At 42.2% G+C, this 14,055-nt stretch overlaps 1 protein-coding gene across 6 annotated transcripts in view; it reads right to left on the bottom strand.

Moving 5' to 3' along the window:
• Positions 1-105: 105 nt before the first annotated feature.
• Positions 106-14,055, bottom strand: part of nsd1b (nuclear receptor binding SET domain protein 1b) — a 34,085-nt gene continuing 20,135 nt past the window's right edge. For 5 of the 6 annotated variants that reach the window (XM_040032352.1, XM_040032350.1, XM_040032351.1 and 2 more), the window contains 16 exons: positions 11,315-11,357; positions 10,186-10,430; positions 9,965-10,102; positions 9,486-9,609; positions 8,541-8,741; positions 8,277-8,456; positions 6,673-6,829; positions 6,379-6,584; positions 6,181-6,293; positions 5,890-6,036; positions 5,320-5,442; positions 5,111-5,227; positions 3,148-3,289; positions 2,941-3,047; positions 2,657-2,858; positions 106-2,471 (listed from right to left, as the gene is read on the bottom strand). In XM_040032352.1, the coding sequence (XP_039888286.1) occupies positions 1,768-2,471; positions 2,657-2,858; positions 2,941-3,047; positions 3,148-3,289; positions 5,111-5,227; positions 5,320-5,442; positions 5,890-6,036; positions 6,181-6,293; positions 6,379-6,584; positions 6,673-6,829; positions 8,277-8,456; positions 8,541-8,741; positions 9,486-9,609; positions 9,965-10,102; positions 10,186-10,430; positions 11,315-11,357 (2,949 nt within the window). In that variant the 3' untranslated portion in view covers positions 106-1,767. The remainder of the gene's footprint in view (positions 2,472-2,656; positions 2,859-2,940; positions 3,048-3,147; positions 3,290-5,110; positions 5,228-5,319; positions 5,443-5,889; positions 6,037-6,180; positions 6,294-6,378; positions 6,585-6,672; positions 6,830-8,276; positions 8,457-8,540; positions 8,742-9,485; positions 9,610-9,964; positions 10,103-10,185; positions 10,431-11,314; positions 11,358-14,055) is intronic. The other variant, XM_040032349.1, reaches the window with a different exon arrangement.

Here is a 14,055-nt window from a genome sequence, read left to right as displayed (position 1 = left end):
ACATTATTGGCTTTAAAAAGCATCCAAGTATCTCACAGATCTCTTTTCAGATTTATAATTATTAATCTCAAAACAAAAACAAAAAAGATACGAGCCACAAGATGCTTATTTCATGTCTTCTTATATATTTATATAGCAGTTGTTTTGACAGGTCAGTGGTTGAGATCTAACATAATTACACTGGAATGAGACATTTCTTGTTGGGCAACTGTAAAAAGGCATTAGTAGGGAAACTTGGCTCTCACAGGGGCGACATTGTTCCTTAAAAATATCTCCAAAGAAATACACTCTAAGGCATTGGCAGATAACACACAGACAATATTAAGCTTGAAGACAGAGCGAAACGTGGCAAGAACACATACCCAAGTGCAAGCGTGGTGACAGGAGTCCGCCGTTTCAAACGTTTTTGCTCCCTCCGAAAGACTTTTGTTTCCCCGAGAAGTGCGGGGGTCAAGAACGAGGGAGGAGGGCACCGACCCCGCCGCTCTCCCTCCCTCCCTCGTCACCGTTTGTGCGTCACAGACCAGCGAATAAATAATGACTACAGAGCACAGCACACACACTGGAGCCAACTGAGTGCTACCTTTTCTTTCCGACTGCAAGGGCAAGGCTGAGCGTTCATTTCGCGTTGCACACCATTAGTTGTTGGACGACGTGAGCCTGCAGTCCAACAACAGTGGAGCTGAATGTCCCAGGATGGCACGAAATCTTTCACACTTTAACTTTCAAACAGTTAATCTTTTTTTTTTTGGCATGAAATGTTTGAATCTAGAGTCTATTTGTAGCTGCAAACCAAATCTACATCTATTAAAAAACAGTTGATTCCATTATACTGCATTTTGTTTTTCCCAACAACACCAGGAAAGACAAAGTTGGCATGGCTAAGACTACTCCAGGCAGCCTGTCATATCTTCACTGGTAGTCCTGGATCTTGAAGCACCAACTAATTGATGTGAGTCATCACGAAGAACTGGAAATGGAGAGGAGAGTGGATTTAATATAAGCAACAAGTAATATTTCCAGGTTATGGAGTCCTGCGTGTACGTTGACTCGGGCCTTTGTGGCAGGTGTTGCCAGCATCGTGCGTCCCGACAACTGGACCACAAGGGCGAGTTTAACTCCGTTGGTTGGTTGTGGTGGTTCAACAGTGTTTAGATTAGAAAGAAAAGCTTTAAAAAGGACACAGAGAACTCCAGCTAGTTTAATTCTAGACATATACAACGTTTTTCTGACACGGCCTCAAACTGCACGGATGTAAACATAATCCCGATTTAACTCAGTAGAAGTCACAAACCGAGCCCAGCTGTGACTCTCTTTTCTAGCATAAAACATCTGCCTCTAACCGCACAAAGCTTCATAGGACACCTGACCTACACCTCCAACAAACATGTGAGAAAACAAAACAAAAAAAAGATGAAATGTGTTTCCAAGTCTCATGATTGATGTCCCGGGTCCGGATAGTTTTTGTGCACTCGTAGCAGGTGTGTAGATGGAGGTAGGGAGTGATTACCAGGGTAAAACTACATGTAATGCAAGCATAAATAAACTGCAAAATTGTTGGATGTGTGTCAGTGTATACATAAATTATATTATATTATATTTTTTATTTATAAACCTCACAATTTGTTTATTTTTTTAAATGTAGTTTTCTCCTAAAAGCCCCTCCATACATCCAACTGAATACTGAACATTAACAGTGACTGTAACTGAGTAACCTCCATGTGCTTCCTCACTGTAGTGACTCTGTAAATAATGATCCTCTGTGCGTCACTCCTCTTCTTCATCCTCCTCCTCCTCCTCCTCCTCCTCTTCTTCTTCTTCTTCATCTTTGAGCTCCAGGTATTCGACCCCCTCCTCCTCCATTACTGTCTCTCTGTCGTCTTCACTAGTGTCTGATTTATGCCTCTCTGCATCACCCTCTTCCAACAGCTCCTCCTCCTCCTCTTCTTCTTCAGCCAACAGGTCTTCCTCCAAGACATCCCTCTCCTCCTCATATGAGGAGATGGGCGAGTAGTGGGGGAGGTCGAACACGTGCGGGCTGCTGGGAGCATCAGAACTACTGGGAGGAGGCGACGTTGCAGGAGCTGCGACGGGAATAGTGATAGGTACTGGGATGGAAAAAGCAGGAAAGGACTCTGACGCGCACATGCCGGCACCGGTGCTTACGTCCCAGGCCCTCCTGGGAGACGGGTTAACGTTGCAGGTAGTGTTAGTAGCAGAGGAGGGAATGACCGCCATGCCCAGCCCCGAGGTGAGGGCTGTGGGTTCGGGTGTGTACTCTCGGATCTCGCCTGCTTCTAGCGGTTCCCCGCAGGGGTCATGGGCACTACAGGACAGCTTGCCGTCCAGTTTGGAGATGAAGAGCAGGCCGTCACGGTGCTGGCAGCAATAGGAACTGACGCACAGTTCGCAGAAGGACGCAGCCTCCTTACCGCATATGTCACACTGGTGCCACGGACATTCCCACCGACCTACAACAAATGCAAGAACATTAAGGAATCTTTATTTCACTGAGGACCACAACAACATTTCCACCAGCTGTAATAAACATTTGGTGGCATAGATCTGTTTTGGGACCATCCTACATTTTATTTTCATAAAAACTGGGTGATATTGTGTGGATTAGAGAAAATCCTAAATAAATTAAGTCACTGACCTGCAGGCCTCTTGGTGAGGTTCAGGCAGTCTGCATGGTAAACCTTGGGACATCCAGGTTTTTTACATGACACCATCTGTCCTCCGTCTCCGCAGATGAAACACTCGTCCTCCCTTTCTTTGGTCAACACCACCTTTTTCTTCCTCTTGCCGTGACCTCTCCTCTTCAGCTTGCGATCTTTATCATCAGGCGGGGGGTTGTTCTGGTTCAGAGAGCAGAGGAGTAGGTTATTCCCAAACAAACACAGGTGGTTATTACTTTTTGTGGCGTGTCCCTCCTCTCACCTTTGGCCTGAGGCCTAAGAAGCCGCTGCAGTTTGATGCTCCACATTTACACACTGTCTTCCTGTTGCCCAAACACTCCAGGTTGTAGTTGAAGGTGAGCTCTGTGCCTGAAAGGATAAACACAAATGAGTGAGAGTGGCTTGCTGGCATCACCAAACATCAAGATAGAAACAACTTCTATCTTCAGATCTGTAAGAGGCGGCGAACCTGCGGCAATGTCGATGAGAGCGAACAGTCCCACCCGGGTGTCACCGTTCACCGTCCACTTCTGCGTCTCACAGTTTGGCTGACAGCTGTGGTTCATGAAGCGTGCCTCGTTCCCCTTCGGCCCAGCATCAATGATCCGATCCTAAAACACAAAGTCATCCAACAAGAAATTAAATTAAAGCCTGGCCGTGAAATTTCCAAAGTGCCAAGAAAGCATCTACTGCTGGTAACAGGGTTAAAACTACCAAACACACGATTCTGTTAGAAGTGCATTCATACCTATCAGGAGGTATTGATTGAAAAAAGAGATGGCAGGAAACAAGAGATGTAGGAAAGCCATTCATGTTCAGAGGCTTTACTCCAAAGCTGTTCTGTGTAAGTGAATAATTTTAGATCTTAATTAGATTTAATCTAACCATGTGGCAGTTTGCTACTGTTTTTATTTTTTCTTAAACCATAATTTGGACTGCTTTAAACACTCTTCTGTGTTCCCTGTTAAGGCTCAAGTCCTTGGTTAATGTTGATGCACTTGTTATTTCTCCTCAGAACTACATTGACCACTTTATCCTCTATACTCGCTCAAAAAGAAAAGCGACACTACCAGTTGCTAGACAAAGTTGGGGAGGCCACTAACTGAGCTCTGACCCAATGTGACTGGGGCCTTATTCACTTGATCCAACATGGCCACCATGATTGTCACACATTCATAATAACTGACAAGTTAATGTCACGTAGTAAGCGGCCACGTAGCTGCAAAACCTCAGTTAGTGCATTCTGTAGTCTTGAATAGGGTTGCTCTTGAGGTTAACAGCGTTTTCACAGTTATAGTTCATTTACTCTGGTCCAAATCAGTTAATGGTAGGGCTGTTCGATATAACGATATGTATTGGATGACGTCTAATGTTTCATTTTACCCTATCATTTGTTTCGTGGTGTCGCAAAATAAACTGTTTACGGCAATATTTTTTCATCGTTTTGATGGTCACTGTAGTGGCTATATTAATTTCTTAAAGTTCTCTCTTTCTCTTATATTTAATATAACCACACTACAGACAGACAAGCGCTTGTTTTAATGCCTTGTCGTTAGCAACAAGGTAACAGCATCACGTGTCCGCTTGTTTATTTTCCACATAAACCTTTCACAATAAAGCTCAAGATCCTGTTGAGACTTTTGAGACTTTTCAAAATAAACTGAATCATATGAAAGACGATGCAGAGTGTTTTCCGATGAAAAGCAACATAGAGCCGTCAGGTGCTAAAAAAATGAACCTTAGACTCAAACGTTAGAACAGGCTTTTCCCCGCAGCACGCTGTGTAATAAATACTCACAAAGAAAACGTCGGCTGTTGCAACTTATGTCTAAAAATGTATCGTTTCATGCATCGGTTAAAACACTCGACTCCAGGTACATGACGCGCAGCTGGAAACACTTCCCGCAAGTCGAGCTGCCCGAGATTCACAGAATTTACAGAAAATGTTAAATTTTTGTGATTTATATCGTTATCGGACGATAGATGTCTTATATCGGGATATGAGATTTTGGTCATATCGCACAGCCCTAGTTAATGGGTTTGTAAACTTGAAGCATTTTCCTGTGGTTTGGTTTCTTTCCACGCAGTTATTAGAGAAGATATGATGAAACGATAATTTACATTTTACAGCTGGTTGCCAGCCCATACAGACCTTTGTACATCGAAGTTACCCTGTTGCATCCCAGAATGCAAAATATATGTGGCTACGGGAAGATGTTAATTTACATTTCCAACGTTCACCTGATAGTTGGTTGAGGTCTGATCACTTTCACACCATAAACGAATCGGTTAGGAACTGAATGAGACCTCCTCCTCCGAAGGGTCTTGGTGCGGTTGTTTTGCGATTAATGTGTACACACCTGCATAAGTGAACTGAACGTAACAGGCTAATGTGAAAACACCCTAAAAACACGCGTGGCTCTGAGCCGTACCTTGTCAAGAGTTAACATGTAGAAGTTACAGATGTTGTTGTCCTGAGCGTGTCTGATCCTCGACCTGCACTCCTCCTCATCGATCACCTCCCCGACATACTCGCTCACAAACTGACCCTGAGAGAACAAACACATACGGGAAACGTGGATCATTCACTCCTGGCTTATGATGGGAATTCCAGCAGCAACAGCAGCAGCACTGCGGTTACCTTTTTAATGTCATGGACACAGCGGAGCCCCCAGCCTCGAGACAGCGTCCTAAAGATCTCTACTTGGCTGTACTGACGCTTGGTGAACGCCTGGTTGAGGCACCGCTCGGCCGCCGGGCAAACCTGCAAGTAAAGAAGCGGCCTCGGTCAGATACTCGACACCTGGCTGCAAAGTCCAGGGCAGGCAGCCAGGGAGCCGCTAAAGTTCCCGATTCAACTTTAGAAGATCTGGAGCAATACAACTATTACGTCTTAGCCCCACTAAACTCCAATTGGTCAAGCACAGCTATTGGTGGCAGCATAGTAGATTTTTAAACGCATTTCTTAACATCCTGAAAGTAGAAAATTTCAATAAATAACTAAAAACACTTGGATCATGCACCTTGTACAATAAAATTCTAGAAAAAAATTAAACCAAACTAACTGGATTAAAATACTTGTAGAAGCAGTCTGTATGATTTGATACACCTGTGGCCATCGAAGTGACTGGAACACCTGAATTCAATGATTTGGATCAGTCAGTGAATCCATCTGTAGCTGTGCATGAGCGTGATGAAGGTGTTTCGGTACCTGTGGATGGCATTCGTAGAGCAGCATGCGGTTGATACACTCGGAGTCCATCCCACATGGACTATCATCTGTCTTCTTGCAGTTACAGCGGGGGATCTCTGAGAGGTCGGCAGTGAAGATCTGAACCTTTCCTATTGGTCGATTAACCTGAATGAGTCAGAAAGGTGTGTATCACTCATCACCGAGCATTACAATCAAACCTCATTTTTTAAGTCAACTTATGAAGAAAGCTTTTTACAGTTTCTTTGTGATTTAAGCAGCTTGATTTCAAAGTAAAGGCACCTCCATTACCTTAATGTGTTTGTATGGAGGAGGCTTCCTGTCGTTCTTCCTGTCCTCTTGAAGCTGCCGAAGCTCCTTCTCTGCCTGCAGCTCACGGAACCGCACAGCCGCCTCCTCCAAAGCTGAGGAAGGACGTCAAAAGTCAGCGATCGCAAACACAAACCATGATATCAAACCGATCAAAGGGCAAATTTTACTTTTGCCTACCTTTTTTGTAGGTCGCATCAACCCCTTTACCCATCTTTTCCTTGCTGTTGGCGTCCACGTCCATGTAAGGGAAGACTCTGGCCTGGTAGGTCCACAGGTAGTCGTTGGAGCCGAAGAAATGAACGGGGAACTCGCCGACGTCGTGCCTCATTCTCTGGATGTTTTCTGGGATTGTTTTGGGATGGCTGACCTCTGCCGGCCACCACCTTATGGAGCAGAAAATGGGAGAATAAAGGATTTGATGACGTGCGTCTGACTTTTCCGATTTAAAAGACTCTGTGGGTCATAGCTGACCTGTAGCGCCCAACTTTGACCCATACAATGTCTTTATAGCGAGGCTTCTTCCCGGCCTTGCAGTCGTTGCAGTACCAGCTGCCTTTGGGCATCTCGATGTTCAGACACTCCCGATGAAATGCAGCAGGACAGGACTCACAGCAGAGTAGGCTGCCCCCTGGAGCACAGGAGGAGGGACAGCATTGCATTAACCTCTCATCAATGAATCATGAAGCCAGCCGTCTGACAGCTAAAGCTTGTCAGACAGTTGGTCTCACATTTAGTCCTATATGTACTCTGTATGTATACAGAGGAGTTTATGGTTGGCTCAATGACTTTAAGGTCCTGTTGCTGTAAAACAAGCCCAAATCATCACACTTCCACCATCAGCAGCTGGTATAAGATGTTGCAGCTGATTGGCTTGTTTCGTTTTTCGCATTACAGTCAAACATCTCCCCTTTGGTCTCATCTATCCAAAGGGCTTTATTCCAGTAGTCTTGTGGTTTGTTCAGATCCGACTTGTGCGAAAACTGAGCTGTAGTGCCATGTTCTTTCTCCTACAAACCTCTCAAAACAAGCCATACTTGTTCATTCTTTTTTTCCAAATTGTACCATCAAGAACTTCAGGTGAGGCCTTGAGAGTCTGACATGCAGCTCTTGGGCTTTTTGCAGTTTTGCTAAACAACGTTGGGGTAAATTTGCTGGAATGTCCACTTCTGGGAAGTTTGGCAGCTGTGTTCAGTTTCTACTTGTGAATGATCGTTCTCACGGTAGAATGATGGTCTTTAAATTGTTTGGAAATCTACTTGTAACCCTTCCCAGACAGATAGGCAGTAACAACTGCTTCTCTAAGATCATTACTTGGCTTGGCTGCCACAGAGTCTGCGGGACTCTGTGGTGATTTTGTGGGAGTCCGTTGGACTCTGTGGCACTATCCCACTGGGTATAGTAAACAATGAGACACTGGAAAATACCAAATTTTCCAGAACACCTGCCAGAGCAGACCAAAACTGGAAACTTCCATTCCTAAAAAAGTGGGAGCTCCCAAGAGCCTTGGGTCTTTGATTATGTCCAAATGAGTCTATGGCCTAACCCTTTCTGGGTGCTTTATGTCTATTTTACTTCAATTTTGTCCATGTTTTTAAATGTATTAAAACTGTATTTCACTAAACGCTTTTCTGCCTGTTGAGGCTGCATCTCCAGTGGATTTTGCATGTTTTTGGACCAGTTTGAAACAGTTTGAAAGTTTACCTTAGAGCAGAAATTTGGTCTTCAGCTCTAGCCTTTGAAACAACGATGATGATGAATTAAACAAAAATCTTAGTTCTTGTGGAAACAATAAAAGGTATTCTTAAGTTTTTCATACACTAATTCTGGATTTTGGTTCAGTTTTTGTTAAATAAATAATGACAGTGACATATGCCACACGTTGGTGATCGTAAAATACTTTGTGAGAACCAGATGATTTATTAATATCCTGGCATAAAACCTTACCGGTACTTTATTTTCCACCTGACTGTAATTCGTAACCGTAAGGTGAAATAAAATATAAATCTGAGGTGAAGAAAACAGCTCAGCAACAAAACCAGTTTAGTCTGGTCTAGAGTTTCCTTTAGCATCTGTACCTTCAGTGCAGACGAAGCACCAGCTGACATTCACGTGCTCGTGATTCTTGACGCCGCGGCGGGGGGTGAAATGGTTAGGACAGACAATGCTGTTGTTGGAGAGTACAACACTGCCCGCTGCCATACAAAGATCTGTAGCGTGATAGGCAACCGGGCAGCGCACGCACCGTACCAGCCGACCTGTAGACGTAAAGAGGAGAGTAAATGCCACGGCGCAAGACGGGTGATTACAGCGAAGGTGCGGTCTGAGCGTCCTCTGATTACCTTTAGAGATGTTGGAGCTGTTGGGATTAGCGATGAAGCAGGTGAGGCAAACGTGGATGGAGCAGCGGAAACCTCTGTTCACGGGTACGGTCGGGGCGTAGTTGGCGATGCACTCGCCATGATAAAACTTCCCGCACACAGGGATCATGCAGCGCCGCACATCCTCACCGCGCTTTTTACACACAAAGCAGGTGTGGAGTCCTGGACACAGGAAAAGTCACAGGTTTAAATGATCACCTAAAAAAATATATCTTCATATTAATTTAACAAAATGAAAACAGCAGATAATAAGTGGCCTCAATTCTCCCTCTAATCGCTTCCAGAATGCAATGAACACAAATAAATAAAACTATAATTCCTAATAAAACTATGATTATTTTAACAATTCTTTTTAAATCTGTTTTTAATCGTGAACTATTTGTTTAAAACTTCCCATGCTAGACATGATTTCAATACTAAAAATGTTTTTCTATTGTATGAACAAAAATAAATAAAATGGCAAACATGACAGGCATTTTTTTAAAAATTATTTTAAAAAAATTATTTAATTATTGCTAAAACAGACTAAAAAGTCTTACAAACAGAAATAAAATTGAAACCAAAAATAAAGAAAAATTTTGAAAACTAAAAATAATAAATAAATAATAACAATAAATAAATTTGCGTAGTGGTCTATGTGTAGTGGTTTACATAGATTCCCAGTTTGATCCCGGGAGAAGACACAAAAAATAAAAAATAAAAGTCCGCCCACTGCGGTGACCCGTTATGATTAAGGCAACATGGGGAGTGAAGAAATATCCAAACGCTTGGATATTTCTTATGCTAGAACGTCTTTAGACTTTACAGTCTGACCTTTTGTAGTGATTTTTACATTTGGAAAATTCACACATCAAGAATTAAATTATAGGCTGTACTGACATCAGGGAACAGCTGTTAATTTTTTACCTGATTTGCACTCTGGACAGACAAACTTCCCCTTCGGTGCTTCGGCCAGAGATATGCAGGGCAGGTGGAAAGCGCCACAACACTGACCCTCACAGAGCAGCAGCTCCCCGGTCTTCTCACACACCTGAGCAGAGATCATAGCATAACTAGAATGACTCAGAGAGAGGGAACTTTACGTCTTATGTATGCATGGTTTGCGAGGTGGATATGAAGGCTTCAGAGTTTTTAGAGGAAAACATCTAATGTCTGCCAACTGTTGTTTAGATCTAACCATACAGTAATGAACTGAACAGAAATGCAAGCTGTGATAAAATGTTTGAATACAGGTTTCACCCTAGCAGCAGAGAATTCGCTGTAGAGCTTCTTGTAAAGACACAAGTAGCGTTCTAATCTATCACTGCTAAAATGAAACCTTTTCTTATGGAGCTTCTGGACACATTTCTAGGGATCTTTTTGTCACTAAACTGCTGAAAGCTCACCTGACATATGTTCTCCTTCATGGAAGCCGGGCCTCCTCGGTCCCCTATGATCTTCCTCGTAGGTAAAAGTGAGTCGTCACACAGTGACAAGTCGTCCTTCATGGAGCAGAAACTGTTGTCCAGGCTGGATGGTTCACCCTGAGGAGACAAAGCAGGACTTTGCTGTTGCATAGCAACAATTTTAATTATTGCTGTACTTAAAAAAAGTAAAGCCGACCAACCTCTGACTCTGCTCCGTCCTTTTTGATGTCCTCGGCTTTACCGTCGTCCGGTTGAGGATCGTCGACATCGGCTGGTGCCGTCTCCTCCTGTCCGGGTTCTGGCGAAGACTGCTCTGGAGCAGAAGGTGCAGGAGTGCTGGTCTGAACCAAAGGTGTGGGCGTACAGAGGTCAGAGGTCGTCGCCGGTGTGGACTCTGATGCTGGAAGTGGCTTACTCTTTGATTTTAGGGGTGGTGCTGAGCAGTCTGTGTGGAAGAAAACCATATTTGAAACAGTAAGACAGAAAAACTAGCTTTTCAAGATTTTCAACTCATAACAACAAGGACTTCCTCTTAGCATCATATTAAATTACATTAACTGTGCAGATTAAATACGCTTGGCTGTAAATTCATCTGGACTCCTCAGAGCGTATTTTAGTTGGCTGCTTTCCCAAATTTAATTTACAAGGAAAAAAGAAAATCCGGTGACTTGGAAGTTTTTTTTATGTTAACTTCTTCTTCTTCTGTGTCATAAAATGTTTGAAACCCACCGAACAAATAATGTAATTACACTTTATAGATTTAACATGTACACAATGATTATTTTATTTCATTTACAACATTTAATTACTTATTATATTTTCTCCTTTCTAAATCTGCTGCTTTTCCACTCATGTTTTGTTTGTTTGTTTTCTAAGCCAACACTAACACTGACCTATGAGTCAGTCGAGCATAAATATACAAAACCCAAGGGATGATGTGTGTCGTGTCGACATATAACAGATAATTTAGTAAAGCACTAATTCTAAATTGTATCTCTGGACACTTTGTTACTAGCGGTCTGTCACAAAAACACTATTTGTTCTCATTTCTTTAATAAAAACTATGGAAAATACCAAAGATAACACAGACATAAATTTGTATTTTTACACTATTAATGTGATTCCCAAAGAGTTGAAAACTGGGCAAGTGGAGGAGAAGAAGAAAAAGTGGCAGATGAGTAAAAATCCTCTGATCAAGCATGTCTTTATGAGCCTGCCTCTAATACAGATATAGGCCTGCTACCTACTGTTAAGTTAAATAAAAGTAGTCCTGGATGAGATACCGCACACTACAGTGTAATTTAGAAGGCTTTACGAAAACTCACTGACCAGATTGAGGAGTTGGAGGTGGATTAGTCTTCAGTGTTTTGACCTGGAACAAAGAGGAACACTGTCAAAAATGACTGCAGTTAAACCAACATTGTTTTAGTCTATCAAACAAAAAAAAAGTCTAGCTCAAGTGTTTCTTTTTTTGCTTTGTTTGTAGCTCTTATCTGCAATTCTCAAAAGCATTTTAAGGCTAGAATACTCCATCCATGCCCATCCATCCATCGTTTATTCCAGCCAGGTTGGAAAGGGCATCAGTCTGAGATGAAATGCCCACACCTCCTCCAGCTCTTCTCGGGGGACACAAAGATTCCAAGCCAGTGGAGAGACATAATCCCTCCAGCATGTAGGACAAGCCCAAAACACTTAATCTAGGAGATGTCCTGGAGGCATCCTAGTCACATGGCTGATCCAACTCAACTGGCTCATTTCGATGTGGAGGAATCAACAGCTGTACCCTGAGCCCCTCCTGAGTGATTGAGTCCTGTCTCTAAAGGTGAGCCCAGCCTCTCTTCAGAGCCTTTTCAACACTTGTATTTGTGATCTTAATCTGCTCTCGCTTCACCACAGAAAACTGGATTTATGCACCAGTCCATCTGTTGATCTCCATCTCCGTCTTGTCTCAGTTGTGAACAAGACCACGAGGGAGCTCTGGGAGAAACTTCAACCTCAAGTAGAGGCTCCACGCATCTCTTGCTGGGGAAACTGGGGGTGCTCATCTACACGATATCAGTTCTAAAGACATTCTTACGAGTGATACACAGAGGATCAAGGAAGAACTACACGCTGTCAAAGTTTTATTTTGTTTTTGAAAGTCACTGACTTCTTTTCTTAGCTGAGATTGAATGTAAGGTGAGTGATGTTTAAAATAAAATATTTAAAAACAAATAAATTCAATTAAAAACAAACACTTTTAATCTTTAAAGGGACTTTTGGCTCTATAAAATTGTTTATCTGTTTGTTTGTTTTTTTAACTACACAATAATCTGAAATAATCTGATCATCTCATAGTCTCAGCTTCATCTCCACAGCATTCACAGCATAAATCCTTTACTTGTATTATTTAGACTTATGTTTGTTATTTATAACTCAAAGCAAAGCTTGCACAAAATGAAATACACTTCATTATTTGAAAGCCCCAGACTTTAAGAAGCTCTTAACATAATGCGTGTTTAGATGCGCTTAACTAAACATCTTAACTAAACACGTGTGGGAGGATTAACCCTCCATCATCTCTTAAATGCTGGAATGACTGGAAACACTCAACCGGTGCTTATGTTTGTGACCGGAGGCCAATCAAACATCCCTACGTTGTTTTTATTGGACTGAAAAAGGATTCTAATGTTTCTAATGCCCGTGGTGCAGTGCTGTTTATTTAAGTAGCACAGTGCATCGGTCATGCATTTGCCTACATGCACATTGGTGTTTCTAAGGTTTTTTCAACACAGTGGCAAGTTTCTATTTTTTGACCATAACTGAACATCAACTATGACCAAACATCAGACTGAATTTAGGAAGGTAAAGTCATCTGTCTGACCATCAGATCATCAGTTCTTACATGCTGCTTACAACTCTCTCCACTTTGTATTATCAGAGATATCTCTCACAGCTCAGGTGGAGGCAGGATTCATCCAGAGGAGAAACTATTCCACCCTATAAACCTGAAATCTGCGCTACAGCTGACCTGAATGGTGTGCAGAAAAATCCTATACTCCAAACTGAGATTCAGGCCTCAGGACCTCACACAGTTCCCACCTATTTCTAACAAATGAGTTCACGGTTATAGTAAAGCATTCTCTCCTTCAGCCTCCTCTCATTTATCATAACTGCCACACTGTTTTCAGAGAGAAAAACCTGTAAAATCCTAACTTACAACGATTCATTTTTGTTAGGGCTTTAAACGCTCCCTTGCACTCCCTCATCAGGTGCGCTTGTTTCTAAGTCACTAATCCATGCTGCTCACAATTATCGCAATAAACCTACTGCATCTTTGTGTATGAATTAGTGTTCATACACAAAGTGTTAGTGTTAGTAGATCACCCAAGGAACTTTCCACTCCCACTGGTGCATTTTTGAAAATTTTCCTTATACTTATTTGCTTTACAGCTTGCAATAAAAACAATGTCTTGCTGGTGCAGGAGTGACTAAATCTGACCGTGGATAACATAATGAGAGCTTTGACCACTAATTTTGTCTTGGAGTCATGGAGTAACAGTTTTTAAATGATTATTTCTTTTATTAAGGAGAAAAAGTTATCCAAACCTGCTAAGTCCTGTGTGAAAAAGTAATAACCCGTAACAAGTGGTTGTGCCACTCTTGGCAGCAAGAACTACTTTGTGATAACTATCAATCAGTCTTTCAGATCACTGTGGAGGAGTTTTGGTCCACTCTTCTTTGCAGAATTTTAATTCCAATTCCATGAATGGTCTGTTTAAGGTCAAGCCAAAACATCTCAATCGGATAAAAGTCTGAACTTACTCAGGTACTCCAAAACCTTCATTTTATTTCTTTTTTGGCCATTCAGAGAACTTCTTGCTGCCATGTTTTGGATCATCCTCCTGTATAATAAGAGTACTTTTAATGAGTCATAAGCTTTTATGTTCTGTTTAGTCAGCAGTGGTTTTCTGTGTCTCTTGAACTCTCCCATTGATGCCATTTTTACCCAGTCTCTTTCTTATATTTGCATAAGATCTTTGACCTTAACCCTTTAAGACCTACCATAGAACCAAGTCTGCCAGGGCTTA

Source organism: Simochromis diagramma, unplaced genomic scaffold, assembly GCF_900408965.1.
Source record: "Simochromis diagramma unplaced genomic scaffold, fSimDia1.1 OVJJ01000216.1, whole genome shotgun sequence".
NCBI lineage: Eukaryota > Metazoa > Chordata > Actinopteri > Cichliformes > Cichlidae > Simochromis > Simochromis diagramma.
Note: the sequence above shows the minus strand (reverse complement) of the source record. Positions and strands in the feature narration are given on the sequence as shown.